Genomic DNA, 20,503 nt, shown 5'->3' with positions numbered 1-20,503 from the left:
GTGATTTTTTTAATTAGAAAATAAATTAGGAAAAATATGCATGCTTGTACACTTGGCAAATAGTGAGGTTCTACACTGATCCTACACTCAAGCATGCTAAGTAATATCAAAGGACACTCTCCTACCTTCTTCTCTCTCCACCTCACTTCACACTTGTCTTTCTTCACCACCACCACCGAAGCACCACCATCTCCATCGGCCACCACCTCATTCTCCTCCAAGAAAAAAATAGAGAAATTCAAGAATACTTGCCCTCTTACGGGAGATCAAAACTCCTCCCAACTTGATATCAAAGCTCCCACTTTCTCCATTCAACTAGCTTGGTTCGATTTTGGAGCCACTTCTTGAAGGAGGTAACATTTGTATCTATAAAATCTTCATTTTCTCCCTTCTCTTCTTCCTTCTTTTCTTCCTCTAAAAACCCTCTTTTCTTTTGAAGGTTTTTCTTCGGCCAACCCTCTTTTATTAGGTAAGAAATCTCGAATTTATTGCTGCAATTATAGAATATCATAGTATGGAAAATAGTTTTCAAAATTATCTAAAAGATTGCTTCACTTTTCGAAAATTAGAGCTTTTTGTGTAAAATTCAAAATCTTGTGCTAATCTTAAAATTTGTGTCCTTGCATGTCTAATCCATACTATAATCTGTGAATCTGAGTATTTTATGGTTAAAGATTAAATATTTCTTATTTTGGGAATTTTTGGCAAAAGAAAGTGAGTTTTCAAGATTTTTGGGGTTGCATGTGTAGATCTATGAATCTTGAGGGCTAATCTGCAATTTCTTGAAATTTCAGCTTGAAAAATATTTGAATCTTCAAATCTCAGTAGGTAGTAAGTGGAATTTTGTTTATTTTCTACTTGGTCATAGTTTGGAATTAATATTTGTTGGAAAAATCACTTTTTGACTTAAACACCACTTGCTTGGTATTTTAATTTTCATAAATTTAATTTTTGGTAAAACTGCAAAACTCTTTTTGCGTCTGGACCTTTAGTCAGTTAGAAGGCCTATAATTAAATTTGAGAATTGTTAGAGGCCATTTACTATTATTTCAAAATATTTGTTCTGCATGTGTCATGAATGGAACTTTTACGCTTTAATCATTGTGCTTTGAGATTGTTAATGTATTAATTGTGAGGATATGAATTTATAGTTCAAAAATCTGCAGCTGATCTATGTTAAGGGGCTGTAAGAATTGTTGACAACATTTAATGAATAAAAGTGGGAGAAATCCCATTAATGAAAGGATAAAGATGTTGGTACTTTAAGGGCATGGTTTAGTGATTTAATGCTCTTTTTAATTGTGTCTTGGGGCTGCATGTTTGTGTGTTTATGTGTGTGTGCCGTGTGTATGTACTGTTGCGTGTGTGAGATTTATGATATATGTATAGTATGAGGTCACAATGATTTTGTGAATTATGTGCTATGCTTAAGTGTTTATGTATATGTGTGTGTATAATATGTGTGATTGCCGTGTATGTGTGCGTATAATATGTGAATAATCTCCTTGTGTTCGTAGATTCGTTGATTGGTATTTGTGATGTCGTAAAATGGTCATTTTCATGTTAGAGTCACATTAGTCTCATGGTCATGCATAAAAAAAAAAAGAGATTTCATTTTTACGAAAGGAAAGGTTAATGGAAGTTAATGGAATGCTTGGGTTGGATAAGTCGGGATACGGGGGGCCGGTATTCCAACCATAGTTACTATAGAAAAAGGGGTGGTTTGATTCCACCAAAAGAACGGGCTCAAAATAATATGCTTACCATCCAAGTAAATAAGTTAATTTTTCACGGATCCGAACAACAGAAAATGTTTTCATTCATACATTTGCACGAAAGGGTAATTTGGTAATTTTTGGTATTTGAGTCAATTTATGTGCTTAAATGAAATTAAGTGTTTATGTGTGTTCGTTTGCCGATGAATGGTAAGATGTGATGCTTATGTGTATATATGAATATAAGTACGTAAAACATATTTTAAACACTCGTTATTCATTCGGATTTCTTACTGGACTTAATAGCTCATATAGATACTTCTTTCATTGCAGGTAGTAGTAGTAATCCCTCACCGGAATGGACCGAGTAGTGGATCGAAGTCTTGCCCGGAGCTTTTGACGATCGTACGAGGAATCTATAAATTATGCTAGTAGTATTTTGGTGATGTAAACTAAAAACAATTTCCATATTTCCGTTTCTTTTAAACTCTAGCATTTCCTCATTAGGGGAAATGAACTTTTATTTTGGTACGGGCCTTATTTTGAAATCTTAATATAGTTGGTCCTCTTATACTAGTAATTATATTTCTTACCCAAAATCTTCACTCACCAAATGCTTTTAAACTCTGATTTCATTTTCGAACCAAAAGAGAAATATATAGTTAGATAACGTAGCACTCGAATATAATCCTCCTTTCGAAAGTTATTTTTAAACGAAAAGTTTAGACGACTAAAATAACCTAAGAAAGTTTTCGAAATTCTTAAGGTTTTCAAATGTCCAAAAAAGAGCTTTTTAGTAATTATATTTTGGTCCTACTCGAAAGTTTTAAAAATTACAAAGAGGTCCTTTTGCTTCCACTATCTAAATAAAATATTCCGATAAACCGGTTCGATTTATCGCCCGACTAGAGGGGGGGTGCTACAAAACAAGGCATTTTTTTATGTCAACGCAAGTATACTCTAGACATTTTATCTGATTCCGGGATGACTGGTTCTCGTCCGTCTGATTTTCCAATGGAACCACGTCTTCGTTTACATCTACATGATGGGACTCCTCTTCCCGATCCATCAATCTATCGAAGTCTCATAGGACGTATGCTATCTCACTGTAACACGACCTGACATTCAATATGCGGTTAATACTCTTAATCTATTCATGCAAAATCCGTATTCTACTCGTCTTGATGCTGCCAATCGAATCCTTCGTTATTTTAAAGGTACTATTGGTAAAGATTTATTCTTTTCTGCATCTAGTTCTCTCAATCTAGTAGAATATGCCAACTCTGATTGGGCTGGTTGTCCTACCACTCGTCGGTCTACCACTGGTTATTTCACTATGTTAGGTTCTAGTTCTATTTCTTGAAAAACTAAGAAACAACTAACCGTTTCTTGTTCTTCTGCCGAAGCAGAATATGGTTCTCTCACTGCACTTACGTCTGAGTTACAGTGGTTAAAATATGTTCTAACGGATCTTGATTTTAACAACTCTCAACCGATTCCAGTTCATTGTGATAGCCAAGCTGCTATACACATTGCAGAAAATCCTGTCTTTCATGAACGCACCAAACACATTGAGATTGATTGTCTTCCTGTTCGAGAAAAATTCAGGCAGGTCTCATTGCTCCCTCATACCTACGTTCTAGCGATCAACTGGCAGATATTATTACGAAACCACTTGGAGGTGAAGCTTATCGACGATTAATTCGCAAGTTGGGTGTTTTTGACATATCAATACCACTTCCAACTTGACGGGGGTGTTAGAGGAATATAATCAATTTACATTTTTGATTTAGTTAAGCCTTAATTAGGTGATTTGAATTAATAGTTAAACCTTAATTTTGTGTATATAAATGTACAAGCACTCATTGATGAAATGAAAGACAACATTCATCTCATCAATTTTATAGGAAATTAGCTCCATATTTGTCAAATTTCAAAAATTATCTCCTACCGGGAGATTTTTCTACCGTTGATCTGCACACACCAATGTGGGTGAATGTATTTGTTTGTATATGAAAGGTAAAAATCTACCCGAAGTATTTCACGCGGTGCAGCATAGAGTAGACCTTTTAAGAGTAAGAAGTATTTCGAAAATGATAAAAGAAATATGAACGACACAGCGAATTGCTTAAACTTCAAATCAAAATAATAATCTTATTCATATACCCTAAAATAAATGTCACACTCATCTCCAATTGAGAAGAATAATCAATGTGCCATTTAAATCATTCTTTCAATCTACCAGTTGCCATAGTACATTGTCATATATAATTAGAAAAAAAATAATATATATAGAAAAAAATCATAACCCGAAGTCCAATTCAGCGCGCTTAAGCACAGAGGTCACTCTCGAAAAATATTCCGGTTCTTGGTTTTTTATATCTTCCAGTGACCTCGATTCATGCTCATCAGCCTACAAATCAAAGAGTCGCTATTCTAAGTGATTTTCCAATATCAAATTACAATGAAAAGTTTTCAGTACAACGATGGAAATCGGAACCTTAAAAAAATGCCAAAAATTATCAATTTTCGAGGCGGCAGTAATTTTGTTTGTGTGCTGTAAGTTATTGAAATTTCGTAACGAGCTAACATACATACCTCTTGAAATTTGAGGAGAATGAGATTTGATACGGAAGCTGGTTTCATTCGATCCCATCTGAAATCATACGATGGATCAAAAAAACAATGATTAGAATTCATAGAAAACATGTAATACTATTATAGTAGAAGTCGGAGATTGATCATATATACTACGTCGTTTAAGTTGTTATTACTGATTATTCTATTATTCGAACCTCTCCCCTCTCACCAAAAATCTAATTTAGGAATCGGACTTTTTGCAATTATCTATAAAAATATAGGAACATAATAAGACGATCAAATACTAAGGTTTCTTGAATTACAATTAAAACGATGTTACTCAAAAACTCAAACACGACCCATCACGTAAATGCGGACTACTTTCTAGTGAACCCTTGAACGTAAAACTTTATCATAATCCATAATTCGATAAAAAAAAAAATTGAAAAATAAAACTCTTAGAAATATTTTTTCCTTACAAGAACATCCATACCTGATAAGTATCAACTCGTTGATTGAACGCCACATACCACGGCCAACATCTTTCAGCGATTGATCTCTTGCACTTCGGCCGTGCCACAACTCTTTGGCTATATACATAACCTCCTCAACATCTACCTAGTATATTTACAAAAACACGTGATACAAATTATGCCTATAGCCAATAGATGATAAATGCGAGTATTTTAACAGTGAGTTCAATATTTCTGATATTATCGAGTTTTTGGATTTATTAGATGCTGATTCCCCTTCTCCTATCTAAATCCATTTTCTTAGATCAAATCACTTAGAAAAGAGTTCTATGTATTTTTAATTGCCAAGATACAATTTTTTTATCGTCAAAAGGGTGTACATAATAATACTCCTATCATACTTCTTCCACGAATTCCGAATACTTCAAACCGAGGATCTTATTTCTGCAGTATCAGTACAACGAATACTACTATTGAAAAGTAGAGCAACCAAATCGAACTTAACATTGTTTTCCAAAAAATAAAAAACAAAAAATAAAACTTATTCGAATTTGGTACAGAAATGACGAAAAGAAGAATACCTGAACTTCAATTGCTGTACCGTATTGTAACTCTTCGTGTTCGATGAGTCGCTGATGGAGTACACGGTAATGATCCATATCAAAATTCACGACGGGTTCCATATGAACTTGCAATTCTGCCAGTTGAGTTAAAACATACGAAGCCATCACTTGTCCGAAAATAGCTGGTATTGTTCCTAGAACTGGAATTATTCGAACTCGGAAACCTGGAACAATCTGATAATCATCTTCAATATATTGTTATTTAATAACGACTTAATAAGACAAAAAAAAAATATATGGTTATCATTCTAAGTATTTTTTACGCGTAACTGACAAGAATAGCCTTGTTATTATTTTTACCTGATAATCTGAAGGATTTTCTTCTTCCCCACTCGGTCCTTTGAAAGGAAGCAACTTTGCTTTTGGTTTTTCCGATGAGAAAACTACGGGAATGCCACCTTCAATTCCATGATCTTTCCTTAAACGGTGCCTGACCTGAAAAAAAACATTAGACGAACATCTTATATGTTTTAGACTATAAACGCAAGAAAAATCGAGAAGTGGCAGTATTTGATGTTAGTTGTGTTTTTGTTAAAAGAAATATACGTTTACCGATCAAGCCATAGAAATTTAACAATGATTTCATTATGCAAACAGGAAATGCATGAGTAGAAGCGATGAAGCTGAAAAATGTAAAGCACTTGCAAATTTATACACAACATGCACGAGAAAAATAATGTAATATAAAATTCACAAAAAAAAAAAAAAAAAAAAGAAAAAAAAAACTAATTACTGCACGAGAAAGTGGATCGTTAGTTGATTCTCGTAAGTCAGCGACATGAATTCTTGTTGGATCCGCTCTTGCACCAGCTCCTGTTGCAGATACAACTTTCAAACCCCTTCGTACACATGCAGCAAGAAGTGCTACCTACAAAGCAATAACAAAAGAAACGATCATTTATTCAAATAACTCGATCTCGATTTCAAAAACATAATTCGCGCACTATTTTAAAGACAAAAACCAGTGCCGAAACCCAAACTTTACTAAACAGCAAAGACCAAAAGTGAATGCTATGTTTGTTAAGCTTCCCAAATTATTCCCGCTATTTTATTTTTCAAAATTATGTGTTCGTTACGATTTTCAATTCATTTTCAGAATCAAGATTTGGAAATCCCTACTTTGATTGCTACAGTAAAAAGTGTCTCGGTTATAGAATTATAGAACAGTAGGAACGAAAATAAAATTATCATTGAAATTAAAATTGAGAAGTTTTTTTTTGTTTACCTTTGTGTCAATGTTATCGATGCAATCTAGTACAAAGTCAGGGTTCCCGGAAAGAATTTCATCTTCAGACGACGAATCATATAATTGCACTTTCGCATCGACATTGCACTCTGGGAAAATTGTCGAGAAATGCTTCTTCAAACACAGTGCTTTCGGGGTACCTACATCCTCCCTCGTGGCAACAGCATGTCTATTTAACGACGAAACAGAGACCTTCACAAACAATTAACAAAAAAAAAATGATTACTTTTTTTCAAAAAAGAAGTTTAAATACTTTAAGCAAATAAGGAGTCCATAATAAGTAACAATAATCCATTGAAAGCTTTTAATGTTAGAAAACTCCATTCGAATAATAAAATACTACAGGGGACTGCCATGCATATCACTTAGGCCCCGTTTGGCTGCCAATATATGATTAGCCAAGATAAGATTAAAGAATCTAGGCTCCGTTTGGTTGGCAAGATAAGATAAAATAATCTAATGAGACCCAATTATTTTATTGGAGCTTGAAACATCCAACAAAAAAAACTCATTAGAAGGCAAGATAAGCCATGATTATATAATTTTGGTGGGTCGACCCGGCAATTTATTGAGGATACCAAACATCAAATTAAGTCCAACTATTTAATTAATCATGGCTTATCTTGGCAACCAAACGAGGCCCTAAAGAAAACTGAATGGAAGGTTAAGCTCCCTGAAGGGAAAAATAAGCCATGATAACATAATATTTCCGGGTCGACCAGGGAAGTTATTTGGTTCAACCAAACATCAAACACAGATTAATTATTTAGTTAATCATGGGCCTAATCTCCCCCAACCAAACAAGGCCTTAGTGAAATTAAATTTCCCTCCCAATTTCGGAGGAAATGTTTTTAAAAGTTTTAACAATACCTGATCAAAATCGACAAGGAGAAGTTTGCCTACACCGGACCTCAAAAGCATAGATGCAGCATGGCTACCAACTCCTCCAAGACCAATGACCACAACGTACGACGAAACCACTTTTTTCTGATGTTCCAATCCAAAGAACTGAATATTCCTGATTAAGGAATTGATGTTAAATTATATAATCGAAATAATCGATATAATCGGCGTCATCGGACAGAAAAAGCTTATGTCACCTTGTAAGCTGTTCAGACACAATTTCATCCATTAGCAGGTCAGAACCTGTAGCCCCATGATTCTTATTCTCCGAAAACTTGTGGTCTGTATCAATATAAAATTATCTTACATGTTAAAAAAAAATAATAAAAATCATTAAAGATGATTTAAGTCATGTTAGAAACAAAAACATGTTCCAAAAATTCCCTAACCAGAATAAATAAGATATAACAAAGCCCAGAAAAGTGCACATTTAGTCCCCTTAAGTTTACCTCGATTCCATTATTGGTCCTTCACAAAAAAATCAGATTTAGTCCGTAATGTTTCAAAATTCAATATTTTTAGTCATTTTCGTCAGTTTTATTTTACTGCTAACGGAATCAATCGTGTGCCCATCACTGCCTTAACTTACGGACTAACACGGAAATGATCTCAAGTGTTAAATTATTGAAACATGCTGGACTAAATGCGTTTTTTTTGTGAACATGGGGACCAAATGTGAAATTATTACAAACTTGAGGGATGAAAACCAGTTTAACAATCAATTAGCATACCATTCAATTCATTCGCCGCCTCCACATTAGTACATTGCCTTCCAACCCGTCTACAAAAAAGAGATTGCAGAAAACCCACAAAATCATCAACCCTAGCTCTCCAATTAGTGCAGATTACAACATCGGAAAATCCTTATTTATTTATTTATTTATTATTGATTTTATTTTATTTACCTGGGTAGAAGTTTGAAGATAGCGACGGTAGCAGCAGAACCTAGTACCGCTCCGGCTCCGAGCAACACCAAGTATTTCACCTTCTCTCCCATTTCACTGTGTGTCACTGCGTGTTTTGTCTGCAAAATTGGAGCTCAGGGGTTTATGTTTTTTTTTTGTTTTTTGGAGGGTTTATGTTAAAATTAAAACCATGGAACTGAAAGCAAGTTTTAAATAAGGGTAAATTACGGCCAAGTCCCTGAGATAAGATCAAATTACGAAACACCCCCTTCTGTTTACATAAATACAGTCACCCCTCAACTATGTATTATCTTACGAAAAAATCCATCCAGTTGGTAAATTTAGGGTTGTTCATATGGTAAAATTTGTACCGAGAAATTTCGATACACCAAATTTTCATGCCTTTTAGGGTTCGGCTCGGTAAATAATCGAATTACCGAAATTTTATTAAAAATATTTAAAAATTTAATTCTTTTTTACTTTTTTTTTAAATTAATTTTAATCTAAATACTAGTATTACATACATAATTATATATAAAAAATAATAAAAAAATGGAATATCACACTGAATTACTGCTTCGGCAATCGGCATGTACCGAATTTTCGTTCGGTACAACTCGGTCAGTTTATAAACAGGGCGAACATCCCTGTGTAAATTTGACACTGTAAAGATGGACAAGACAATACATAGTTGATGAGTGACTGTAATTATTCTAACATGAGGGATGTTTTTGTAATTTGACCTTACCTCCGGGATGGACCCAATTATATTTTCATCTACATTTGGTACCCGGTTAAACCGATTTGGTACCCCGATTTGATAAACCGATTTGGTACTGGATTCGGATTCGGGTCGGTTACATGTAATTTGGGAAGAGCTCCCCCTCCCAAATCCCTAATCAGTTTTTTTGTATTTATTTTTCTTTTCAGTTTTCACCAAATCGATCTCTCAATTTTCTCATTTCTCCGCCACAAATCGCACCGGCCACCACAGGACCGCCGTGCACCGCCGATTTCTTCTGAGTCCCCCCACCGGCGGCGGCAAGTAGCAACTGAGATTTCAGATTACAATCTTGCAATTGAAGGTGATAAATTGTTGTACCTGTTAGTTAAATTTACCAGAAATACAATATCATGAAGTTATTGTGTGTGTTTCTTTATCTTCTCTTTTTCTTATCAATTGCTATGCCAACCTCGTAGCAAATGTGTTGAATATATCTGCATATTATGGATGGTGCTCTGTAATCATGTTTTATACACTTCAGTTAGGGTTTTTTGATTGAATGTTAGTTTGAGGGGTGAATATAATTTCACAAATAAGAGGAGAATTCAGTAATTTAGGCGTACTTCGTGGGTTATTTGTAATGCACCAGCGTAAGAATTTTTCTAATTTAAGATATTCTGCGTTCGTACACGCCTTGGGCGCCCATCTTGGGTGTTCCAACATGTTTTTGCGAAGAAAAAAAAGCCCTACAAATTGCTTTTTAACATGAAATAATTTAGACTCTTCTTTTACAGCACGTTCACAATTTTTCCTTTTTTTTTTCTTTCGTCAAGGGTCGACCGTTCCGGAGCCGTTCAGTCCGTTCCGGCGCCGTTCCAGCGCCGTTTCCCGGCTACGTCTCTCCCGTCTCGGTGTTCCGCCCGCGTCAAGGGGAGAGAACGGTTTTATTAGGGATTCCGGAACGGCGGGCACCGTTCCCGTTCGTTCCGGCGCCGTTCCGGTGAACCGTGAGTTCAATGGAGTTTGTAAGTATTTGCGCATTTATTTGCTTAATTGATTATTTACAATATCAGAGTTTTCACTGAGGTTCAGTGACTACTCTCATTTGAATTTTATTTTAGATTTTAAATTCATTTGATTAATCGAGTTTCTGATCGGTATTACCGCCAATTTTTTTTAATTGCAGACATGCTTGAGTGAAGGCAAGGGTTTCTATTACCCACCATGCCACATTTTGGATATCTCCGGTTTCCGGATTTTACTCGATTGCCCTATGGACCTCTCTTCTCTACTAGTCTTTTCTCCCGTCCCAATTGATCCAAACCCGATAATTAGCAACGAAAAAACTAGCCTGAAAATCGATAAACCCCTCGACGCAAGCAGTTTAATTTGCGCCCAACCCCGTTATAGAACTGTCAAGAACTTGATTTTATGGGATGTCTCGTTTATCGATGTAGTCTTGATATCTAGTCCCATGGGTATGATGGGGCTGCCGTTTCTTACACGGAACAAAGATTTTTCGGCTAAGGTTGGTGAAGTTAAATGTTGATGTTGTTCGGTTCATTGTCTTTATTTACTAATTGAAATAGCTGTTTGTTTTATTTTTTTATTTTTAGGTGTATGCAACAGAGGTAGCAGCTAGAATCGGGCAACTAATGATGGAAGATCTCGTCGCTATGCATAAAGAATATCGTCAATTTTATGGACCCGAGTATGACTCGCCCGAGTGGATGAAATGGGACGAACTCGATTCACTTCCAATTGAATTGAAGCAGATTTTGTTTGGTGCAGATGGGGCAGGATTCGCTGGTTGGATGCCGTTGTACAGGTATTATGCACGCTATTTTCTGCCACTTTCGTTTTTATCAATATTATTATTGAGTGCCACGTCTATTTGATTTTCTGGTGAAATCGAATTATACAATTCTTCTCGGGTTCATTATGTGGAGAAAGTTCAACTTTTTACGCATAAATGCATCGTCGAGACAATGATTCTCCTTTTTGAAGATTTTCCCGTTGTGAAGAAAGAGCAAGGAAAAATTATATTGGATGAGAACCTCGTTTTAGTGAAACAGGTATACCTAAATCGAGCACTAATTTTGACTAGCTGCCCATTTATTAGTGAAAAATCGAACCAGGTAAGCTAAGATTAGATGCAAGACAATAGAGTCGGATGATAATTGTTGTTGCTAAAGTTAAATATCTATACATTCGTGAAAATCACCATAGTTTAGTAAGGGGTCCTGTTGTAAACAATAACACTAAGTTCGACTAAGATAAAGAGTGCATCTACTACTTCACCAAATATTCCGTAACTATGTTTTGAATAAGTGTGAATTATTATTTGATCCAACAATTTGGAAAAGGACTTTTATTGTCATAAAAAATATGTAATGCATATTATTCATCAACTACACTGAGAGGGCTAAGCTTATAAGTTGTCAAAATGAGTTTATAAGATGTTTAAGAGCTTATAAGCTCTTTCAAAGTGTTTGGTAATTTTTTTTTGGAAAAGATCTTAAGAAATCAAAAGTTAAGTTGTTGGACAGCAAATAATATCGTTTTTAAGTACATCCACCCCACCTTTTTATTTAAGATCTTATAAACAACTTATAAGCTCATTATGCAAACACTTCAAAAATTAATTTGAAAAATAAGGGGTATCAGCTTATCAACTCTTAAAATGACTTATCTGATGTACGAGCTTATCAGTTTTTTAAAATAAGTTTAGCCAAACGGGCCCTAAATCCACCATAACACCTATTGCATTGAAAACAAAAACAAAATATTCAACAAGTAGTTTTGGAAAAAGGAGGGAGATAAGAGAAAAGGAGAAAAAAAGTACGGTTGCCGGATATGTTTAAGGAGTTGCTTATATCCACATTTTGTGTTAATTAAGCACCTTATATTTCCGGTCGATGCATAATTACAAGCTGAAATATATTTAAGAACTTCTACGTGCAATATTCTTCTCTCCTTTTCCTTTATTGCACCTTGATTTGTATATCTCCGTGATAAATGTGTATGAAGATGTAATAAAAGATGCTTCTCAGTGCAGCTGATGTGAAGGATTGCATGCTGAAGGTTGAGTCTCTCAAGTATGCCGAAGAAACTTGCTACAACGGCACATTGATGATGTCAGCATTTAGTTCCGGTTTAGAAATAGGCTCTTGTAATTGGAAAATCACTTGTCCGAAAGGAAGCGTTGCTTACATCTCAAGTTCTGTTTTCTCCCCGCTCACTGCAATGAGTTTCGATTACAAATCCCTTCAAAGAAGTGATGTGATTTTGTATTCGGATTTCTCTTCTTGCAATGCTGCAGACAATTTCGAAGCTGACAACAATGTTTCGAATTCAAGGTGCTTTTATATGTCCTTCGATTGGTTTATAATGTCTTCTCTGTTATCTTTTCTTTTTACATTCTTGTTTATTTCTCATTACAGTGACGATGATGTCAATTTAGAAGCAAGTATCAAGCTTGGTTCTGTCGATGAGTATACAGAGGAGATGGAGAAGTTAAATTTCATATGCTCGAGTTCGATTGACTTTATAAAAGCTGGGGGTTCAGTTCTTATTCCTATTGGTCGACATGGGATCGTTCTGCAGCTGTTGGAGCAATTGGCGGTTGCCCTAGAAAATGAAAATATGAAGGTGCGTTCACTTCAAATTTAAATTCCAAATTGCATGACACGTGTTTTGGATAAGATTTGAGAATGTGAGTGCACGAAACATAGATTTTTTGCAACTGCCATTTCCTTGTGTTACCTTTTCTTTTTCTTTTTTCTTTTTCCCGTTACTTACATCTGCACTACATTGCTTTACACAGTTCTAAATGTTACTTGAATATTATAATATAGATCTTAAAGCTCCCTTTTCAAGTTTTCCATTTATGGAATGTAGGTTCCCATTTTCGTCGTTTCTTCTGTTGCAGAAGAGCTTACGGCATATGCAAATATCATCCCGGAATGGTTATGTGAGCAGTTGCAAGATCGTGTATGTTAAATTCGAATATTTAATAAAATTTAGAATTTTAACTGACTTACTTACAAGCAAGCTGCTATATATATATATATATATATATATATATATATATATATCAGTGTTCTAAAAATCGGCCGAGGCGGCCGATTAATCGGTCGCCGAGGCGGAGGCGGTCCAAAACCTTTACGATTTTAGTGTAAAGGTTTGAAAAATCGGTTTTTTGCCTGTGAGGCGGTTTGAGGCTGTCCGAGGCGGTCCGAGGCGGTCAAACCTTTAAGGCGGGTCAAACTTCGATGGCAAAAATCGGCAAAAATCGGCAACAAATCGGTCAAAAATCGTTTTTTTTTTTTTTTTTTTTTATTTTTTTTTTATTTTATAAATCAAAATAAATGTTGGGATTTTAATAAAAAAAATGAGTTTATGCTTTATTTTGTTTATGTTAATTATTATTGTTAAAGAACTAATGATGTATGCCAAGAATGTATGTAAATTCAAAAAAAATTGCCTTTTTATTTATATTTTATAAGGATATTTATGTATTATGATCTTATTATTATTAAAATTTTATTATGTTATTAGAATATATACATGATCGAGATATAATTATGTTTAAATATTTTTATCTATGTTTTGAGTATTTATAAATAATAACTACAAATATATTATATTAAATTTTAAAAACCAATTTATTTCCGATTTATCACCGATTCACCGCCGCAACGATTAATCGTGAGTCGGTGCCTGACCGACTCGGACCCGATTACCGATTTTTACAACCTTGATATATATATATATATATATATATATATATATATATATATATATATATATATATATATATATATATATATATATATATATATATATATATATATATATATATATATATATATTCATTGCTTTCCTATATTACAGTTCTACTCTGGTCAGCCACTATTTACGCACGCGGAGATGTTGAAAGCGAAAAGGCTTTATTTGTTTCCCGCCATTCATTCGCTCAAACTATTGTAAGATATTTATATCCCTTGCACATGATAATTAGTGTGGTACTTATGTAAGTATTTAAATCATTTGACTTTATTTTTTTTGTGTACGTAGAACAAATTGGCAGGAACCTTGCATAGTATTTTGTCCTCATTGGAGTTTTCGACTTGGACCCGTTACTCATTTGCTTCGAAGGTGGTGTGGTGATCCAAATTCGCTACTTGTTATAGAGGTGCCTACTATTATATTATATTCCATATTCTTTTTTTCATCCACTGTATACTTAGGCCTCGTTTGGTTGGTAAGATTAGCCATGATTAATGATTAATTAAATAATTGTACCTTATTGGATATTTGGTTAGTCCAATAACTTTTCCGTCCGGCCCACAAATTTGAAAATAAAAATAAAATAGGCTCAATAAATACAATTGGGTTGTCATGAGATTATTTAATCTTATCTTGGCTAATCTTAGGCCTCGTTTGGTTGGGGAGATAAGCCATGATTAATTAAATAATAGGACTTGTCGGTATCCCCAATAACTTGTCGGCTCGACTCGCAAATATTATGTTATCGTGGCTTATCTTGCCTTGATGGAAGCTTTTTTTTGTTGGGCGTCAAAAGGATCCGATAAAATAATTGGATTTTCATTAGATTATTTAATGTTATCTTGGCAACCAAACGAGGCCTTATCATCTTAGGAACCAAACGAGCAAACGAGGCCTTAGTTGAGCGTGCTCTTCAATTAAGATTCGTATAAGATACTTTGTCTGAGTTTCTTATTGCCCTTATGTTTGTTTAATTTGCAGAAAGAGGTGGATGCCGGTTTAGCTCTCTTACCTTTCAAGCCAATGGAAATTGATATGAAAATGAAAGTCCTCCAGTGTCCTTTTCTTTCGGGAATAACGTAAGTTTTTTTTTTTCGACTCTGTAGGATTTTCGGACAAGTCCAATAAACATGTGTCATTTCATCTGCCTAAACATTTTTTTCTTTTTTTTCAGGTTGCAAAAATCTCACCAGTTACTGAAGTTGTTGCAACCTAAACATGTTGTGGTAAATATAGATACTCTTTCGATTTCAATTTACTGTGTGGTTTTTTTTTTTTACTGAACAGGTTTTTATTTCTGCCTAGGACAGTTTCCTGAGATATTGAGGCAGCATAATAAAAATAACGGGCATTCGGAAACTTCATTTTCGTTTAGTTACTATAAAGAAAACGAAAAGGTACATATCCCGTACACGAAAAAGGACTCGGAATTAGACATTGCAGAAGAACTGGTCAATCAGCTCCAATCGGCAACACTGACAAAACAAGAAATGACTATTGCCAGATTGAGGGGAGAGCTTGTGTTAGAGCAAGGAAGACAAAGGTTAATACTTGGGAACGACGAGTAAGATAAGTGAAAATGCCCGATAAAAGTAATTTATATATCGGAAAAAAAACAATGTTTCTATTGATTTTTTATGTTATTGTATATTTATTTACATTGCAAATACCAATTGTTAGATTTTGTCCGAGAAAAACATAAAATTACGTATTCAATTAAAATATGCTGCACATTCTTAAAAAAAATTGAACTGTTGAATAAACATTCCGTTTATGCGGTTCTGCCAGACGGGAAAATTCTTGTCGTCGGCAGCAATATTATCTCCTTATGTCTTGTTTGGTTGGGGAGATTACCCATGATTAACTGAATAATTGGACTTTGTTTGATAATATAATTGTGTTTTCATTTTGATAATCCAATAATTCGAGTTTTCATTTTGGAACTCGACAATGGTTGCGAGATAATGATGATCTTGCCCTAAAATCAAGTTCGCCTAAGCACGCTACATATGTATGTTATAAGATAAATATACATATTCCCTAAAACAATACGGAAAATTGGTTAAAACTCCCCTAGAAATATTTTGTATGGTTAGCGTATGTCCGGGTATTTTGAATTTGCTAAAAGTCCTCATATAGTTTAGATTAAAATTGGACAGTTTAGACTGAAATTGACAGCTTAATTGGAGAATTTGGACTGAAAATAGACATCTTAGATGAAATAACCTTTTTCCAATGATGTTGAGGCGGAAATTAGCTGGTCGGCGGCACATGAATGTGGGACAGAGGCGGAAGAGTGGAAAAAATGTCATTTTTGTTTGAAGTGGATGTGTTGGAGGATAATAATGTATTTTCAGTCCAAAATAATTGTTTTCTAACTAAGTTGTCCGACGGACTCTTAGCAAAATGCGAAAATGATTGTCTTAATTTAAAAGGGTAGTAGTGTCCATGGTGCTTAACAAAATCATGCATATATATATATATATATATATATATATATATATATATATATATATATATATATATATATATATATATATATATATATATATATATATTGAAAATGGGGTTTTTATTTATTTATTTATATATATACAAATTGAAGTATTTTAGAAGGTTGACAGGCCACGATTTGTAGACACATCCAAAACCTAGCTAGTCGTCTATTATTTGGCAATACGTATACATATAAGTGTATGTATATGTGTGTGTGCGTAGTTCTTGTGATGGGATGGGACTTTGAACTGTCTCTATGTTTTACAGTCTACCTATGCATATATAACATGTACAGTACATAATAATAATATTGATGATGATGATTCCATCTTCTTTTTTTTTTTTTTTTTTTTTTTTTTTTTGTTAATGCAGGAACCCGCAGGCCGCAGCCAACCATATAGGTGCACTGGGTAAACCTACACTCTCGTATAATAGCTTGCAAACCATACGAGAGATGTAAACCACACTAGGCTAACCATGTGTAACAAGCTCGACCTAGCGACCGTTGGCAAGGGGATTCGAACTTGGGTCAATTGACCCAAGCTCTCTTGCTCCAACCGCTAGGCCACCCTTGCGGGTATTCCATCTTCTTCTTCCTTATATACATATGGGATGACTTTTGATGATTTCTGTTCCAATCACGTGGTTTTCTCTGTCCCTCTCTCTCTCTTCCCTCTCTCTCTCTCACACACAGAAACTCACACAGTGGGGGGAGAGGAGAGAAAAAGTCATATCTTCCATCCTCGCGATTTTAGGGTTTCGTTTGGTTGAAGATTGGATTAAGAGGTTGTGGCAATCTATATTTTGTTTTTTTATTGGTTCTAGGATTTTTGTCCATTGTCGAGTTGCAGGGGTGATATGAGGAGGGCCATTCTAATTGATTTTCGGCAATGATTCGTCTTCCTCTAATGCTTGTATCTTCTTAATTGAGGAGCAATTTTCTGAATTTTTTATTTGACGATTTTTTATGTTGGGTATGTTACACAATAATATAGTTGTTTTCGTTACTATGCTATTTTGTTTATAGTTGTTTTCGAGAGTTTTTAGTTGTTTTCGATATATTTAGTTGATTTTTGGTTTTTTTGGTAGTTGATTTTAATTTTTTTTTATAGTTTTTTTTCAATAGTATGAAATAAAATCGAAAAAAATTGAATTAAATAAATGGAAAAAAAAATTGTACTTCATTTATTTTTAGTTGTTTTCGACGTTTTTAGTTGTTTTCGACGTTTTTAGTTGATTTCAATTTTTTATAGTTATTTTCAATAATATGCATAATTTGTCGATTTGGTAAATCAGCTGTGAAAAAAACCGAAAAAATGAATTAGAAAAATTGAAAAAAATAATAGTTGATTTTGCAAATAATGTAGTTGTTTACGGAAATATTATATTTGATTAGGGAAATAAACGAACACAAAAAGTAATATATTGAGTAACTTGTAGTTGATTAGGGAAATAGTTGATTTCGGAAATAGTTGATTTTAGAAACAGTTATTTAAAAAAAATATAATTATTTTCAGAAATTTTATAATCAATTTCAAATAAAAAACTGAAAAAAGTTCAAAATTAAAATCGAAAATAAAATTAAAATAAATATTTTTAAATAAATAAACAAATATTATAATTAAAAAAATTTAAATAGGCATTAAAGTAGTTGAGAGTGAATAATAAGGAATGAAGGGTAAATTTGACAATAAAAAAAAGTTGGATCTATCACTAATAAAAGAAATGGGTAATATGTTAGACGCCCCTTAAACCAAACTTAATTATATATGAGTGACAAGCTCAAATAGAATATTTTAACTATATCCCTACTTTAAATTTAAAATTGATATACATCATTTGATTTTTATTTAACAAAAAAATACCCTTACAATAACTAATAATATAAACCACGTTTCTCTATTATTTTTTTCTCATTTATCTCTCTCACGTCGTCCAGAAACACCCCCCCCCCCCCCCCCCCCCCCCCCCCCTCCGTTTCTCGTTTGTTTCTCATCCCAACCCCACTTCTCCTCATTTTTTTTCTCTATTCTATTTAACATATCTGAATATAATAAATGTTAAATTTAGTTATGGTTGTGGAGGCTACGAATGTGGTTATGGTAAGTTGCGGCGGCTACGAAGGCGGTGGGTATGGTGGCGGTGGTTATGGAGGCGGTTAGGGCCGGTGGTGGTCGCAAGGGGGTGCTTATGGGAATAGGGAAGGGTCGGGAGGCGATGAATATGGAGGTGGTGGCGGCTATATATGGAGACGGTTTTGCAAATCGAAGTTTTTATTTTGGCGGTTATCGCGACGGTGGTTGTAGATCTAGGGTTTTATTTTTTGATGAATATGAATTTTCGTAGGTGTCTATGGTTGTTTAGGGCTGGCGGGCGGCTAGGGTTAAAAGGAGGAGTTATGGTTTCAAGATGTCTGTGTCTGTGGGTTACTACGGATTACTACAGTTTCCTACAGGTTTCTATAGATGTCTACGACCGAAAAAAAATTAAAAAATCACAATTTTCAATTTATGTAGAAATGAAGGGAAAAATATAGATTTTATATAATGAAAAAAAATCAAAAAATGAAAAAAGGAAAAAAATAAAAAAAGAAACACATAAAAGAAAAACGTGTTCACGTAAAAATTAAAAAAATGCTAGATGCAAACTTAAAAATATTAAATAATACCATAGTTCATCATAGTATATTTTACAACCGGTTGTAATTTCGAATTTGTGTGTGGAGGGGCATTTTTGGAATGAATTTAATAAAGTATGTGAAGCAAATTTAGACCTGTCATTTAGTTCTAATAAGATTTGTCACCAGAGACTTATATCTTAAGACACATAAAAGAAAAGGGGTTGGACCAATCTTTATTAAAAAAGGGTTAAATACAAAAACACCCCTGTACTTTGGATTTTGTATCATATACCCCTGTACTACACATAAATACAAAAACCCCCCTCACATTACATTCTGCCAAAATATGACAAAATACCCCTACTCAAGCGCACACACACACACACATATATATATATATATATATATATATATATATATATATATATATATATATATATATATATATATATATATATATATATATATATATATATATATATATATATATATATATATATATATATATATATATATATATATATCGTGTCAATTTTTTTTAGCCATTTTCCACTATATATTTTTTTTACCATTTTCTGTCAATTTTCCGTGAGAAATTTTGGTATTTATATTTTTTTCTCCAAAACATTTAATTGCTTGGATTTTTTTAATTTTTTAAATAAAACTTTTTATTTTTTTCATTTTGAGTTTCTTCATTTTTTTTCTTAAATGTCTTCCGATAGTTCAAATATCCTAAGATTATTATTGTTGAGAATTTGAAATAACGGAAGACATTTATGAAAAAAATGAAGAAATTCAAAAAAACAAAACTATAAGGTTTCATTCAAAAAATAAAAAAAAAGTCTAAGTAATTAAATGTTTTGAAGAAAAATATAAAAAAAAAATTGAAGTAAAATTAACCGAAAATGTTAAAAAATATAGTGGAAAATGACTCGAACAAACCCTTATATTTATAGGCTTAGTAAGGGTATTTTCGTCACAATTTGGAAAAAAAATATAACATCAGGGGTGTTTTTATATTTATGTGTAGTACATGGGGTATATGATAAACGATTTGGTACCCAATTATATTTTCGGGGCAATTTGCTATAGGTCCTCCTCTAAGAGATTTTATGTTTATAAATCCAACTAATAAAACTCAATTTTTAGTAAATTTAATATTTTTAATACGTCAAAAATATCCCTAACAATATATGGAAATAAAAATCTCCAAAATAAATATCCCATATTTTTCTCCTTGCAGTTAATTAACCCATTCCAAAATTTCACGTATTATCAATCTCAATTTCCACCACACCCATGAATCGATTTCATCAAATTTCACCGCTTCAAAACATCGATTTCATCAATACCAAACCTAACTAAAAATCGCATTGAGTCTGCCGTTTGCAATCCACAAAATTTCGTTTGTTGTCAACGTTGTTAAA

The 20,503-nt window shown here is 33.5% G+C and overlaps 2 protein-coding genes across 6 annotated transcripts; one reads left to right on the top strand and one right to left on the bottom strand.

The window, feature by feature from the left end:
* Nucleotides 1-3,849: 3,849 nt before the first annotated feature.
* LOC105958762 (NAD(P)-binding Rossmann-fold superfamily protein) lies at nt 3,850-8,626 on the bottom strand. The gene is made up of 11 exons (XM_012982769.2): nt 8,446-8,626; nt 8,272-8,321; nt 7,738-7,822; nt 7,508-7,655; nt 6,617-6,829; nt 6,125-6,259; nt 5,692-5,826; nt 5,350-5,565; nt 4,789-4,913; nt 4,314-4,371; nt 3,850-4,128 (listed from the first exon to the last, which is right to left on the bottom strand). The coding sequence occupies exons 1-11, from the start codon at nt 8,535-8,537 to the stop codon at nt 4,018-4,020; spliced, it is 1,368 nt and encodes a 455-aa protein (XP_012838223.1). The 5' UTR covers nt 8,538-8,626; the 3' UTR covers nt 3,850-4,017.
* Nucleotides 8,627-9,334: 708 nt separating this feature from the next.
* On the top strand, nt 9,335-15,706 carry LOC105959099 (integrator complex subunit). 5 transcript variants are annotated; one of them, XM_088825328.1, is made up of 12 exons: nt 9,343-9,530; nt 10,003-10,194; nt 10,356-10,697; nt 10,786-10,997; nt 12,223-12,528; nt 12,613-12,820; nt 13,070-13,162; nt 14,066-14,157; nt 14,249-14,366; nt 14,942-15,039; nt 15,135-15,186; nt 15,271-15,706. In XM_088825328.1, exons 2-12 carry the CDS (start codon nt 10,186-10,188, stop codon nt 15,526-15,528), a joined length of 1,788 nt encoding a protein of 595 aa, XP_088681454.1. In that variant the 5' UTR covers nt 9,343-9,530; nt 10,003-10,185; the 3' UTR covers nt 15,529-15,706. The 5 variants fall into 5 exon arrangements, with proteins under 5 accessions (XP_088681455.1, XP_088681454.1, XP_088681457.1 ...); XM_088825330.1 differs by having other exon boundaries at nt 9,356-9,530; nt 15,266-15,465; XM_088825329.1 differs by lacking the exon at nt 10,003-10,194 and having other exon boundaries at nt 9,335-9,540; nt 10,262-10,697.
* The last annotated feature ends 4,797 nt before the right edge of the window (nt 15,707-20,503 follow it).

Source organism: Erythranthe guttata, chromosome 11 (assembly GCF_056151865.1).
Source record: "Erythranthe guttata isolate IM_541 chromosome 11, IM_541, whole genome shotgun sequence".
NCBI classification, from domain to species: Eukaryota; Viridiplantae; Streptophyta; class Magnoliopsida; order Lamiales; family Phrymaceae; genus Erythranthe; species Erythranthe guttata.
The sequence above is the reverse complement of the archived record's forward strand: the minus strand, read 5'-3'. Positions and strand labels throughout refer to the sequence as shown.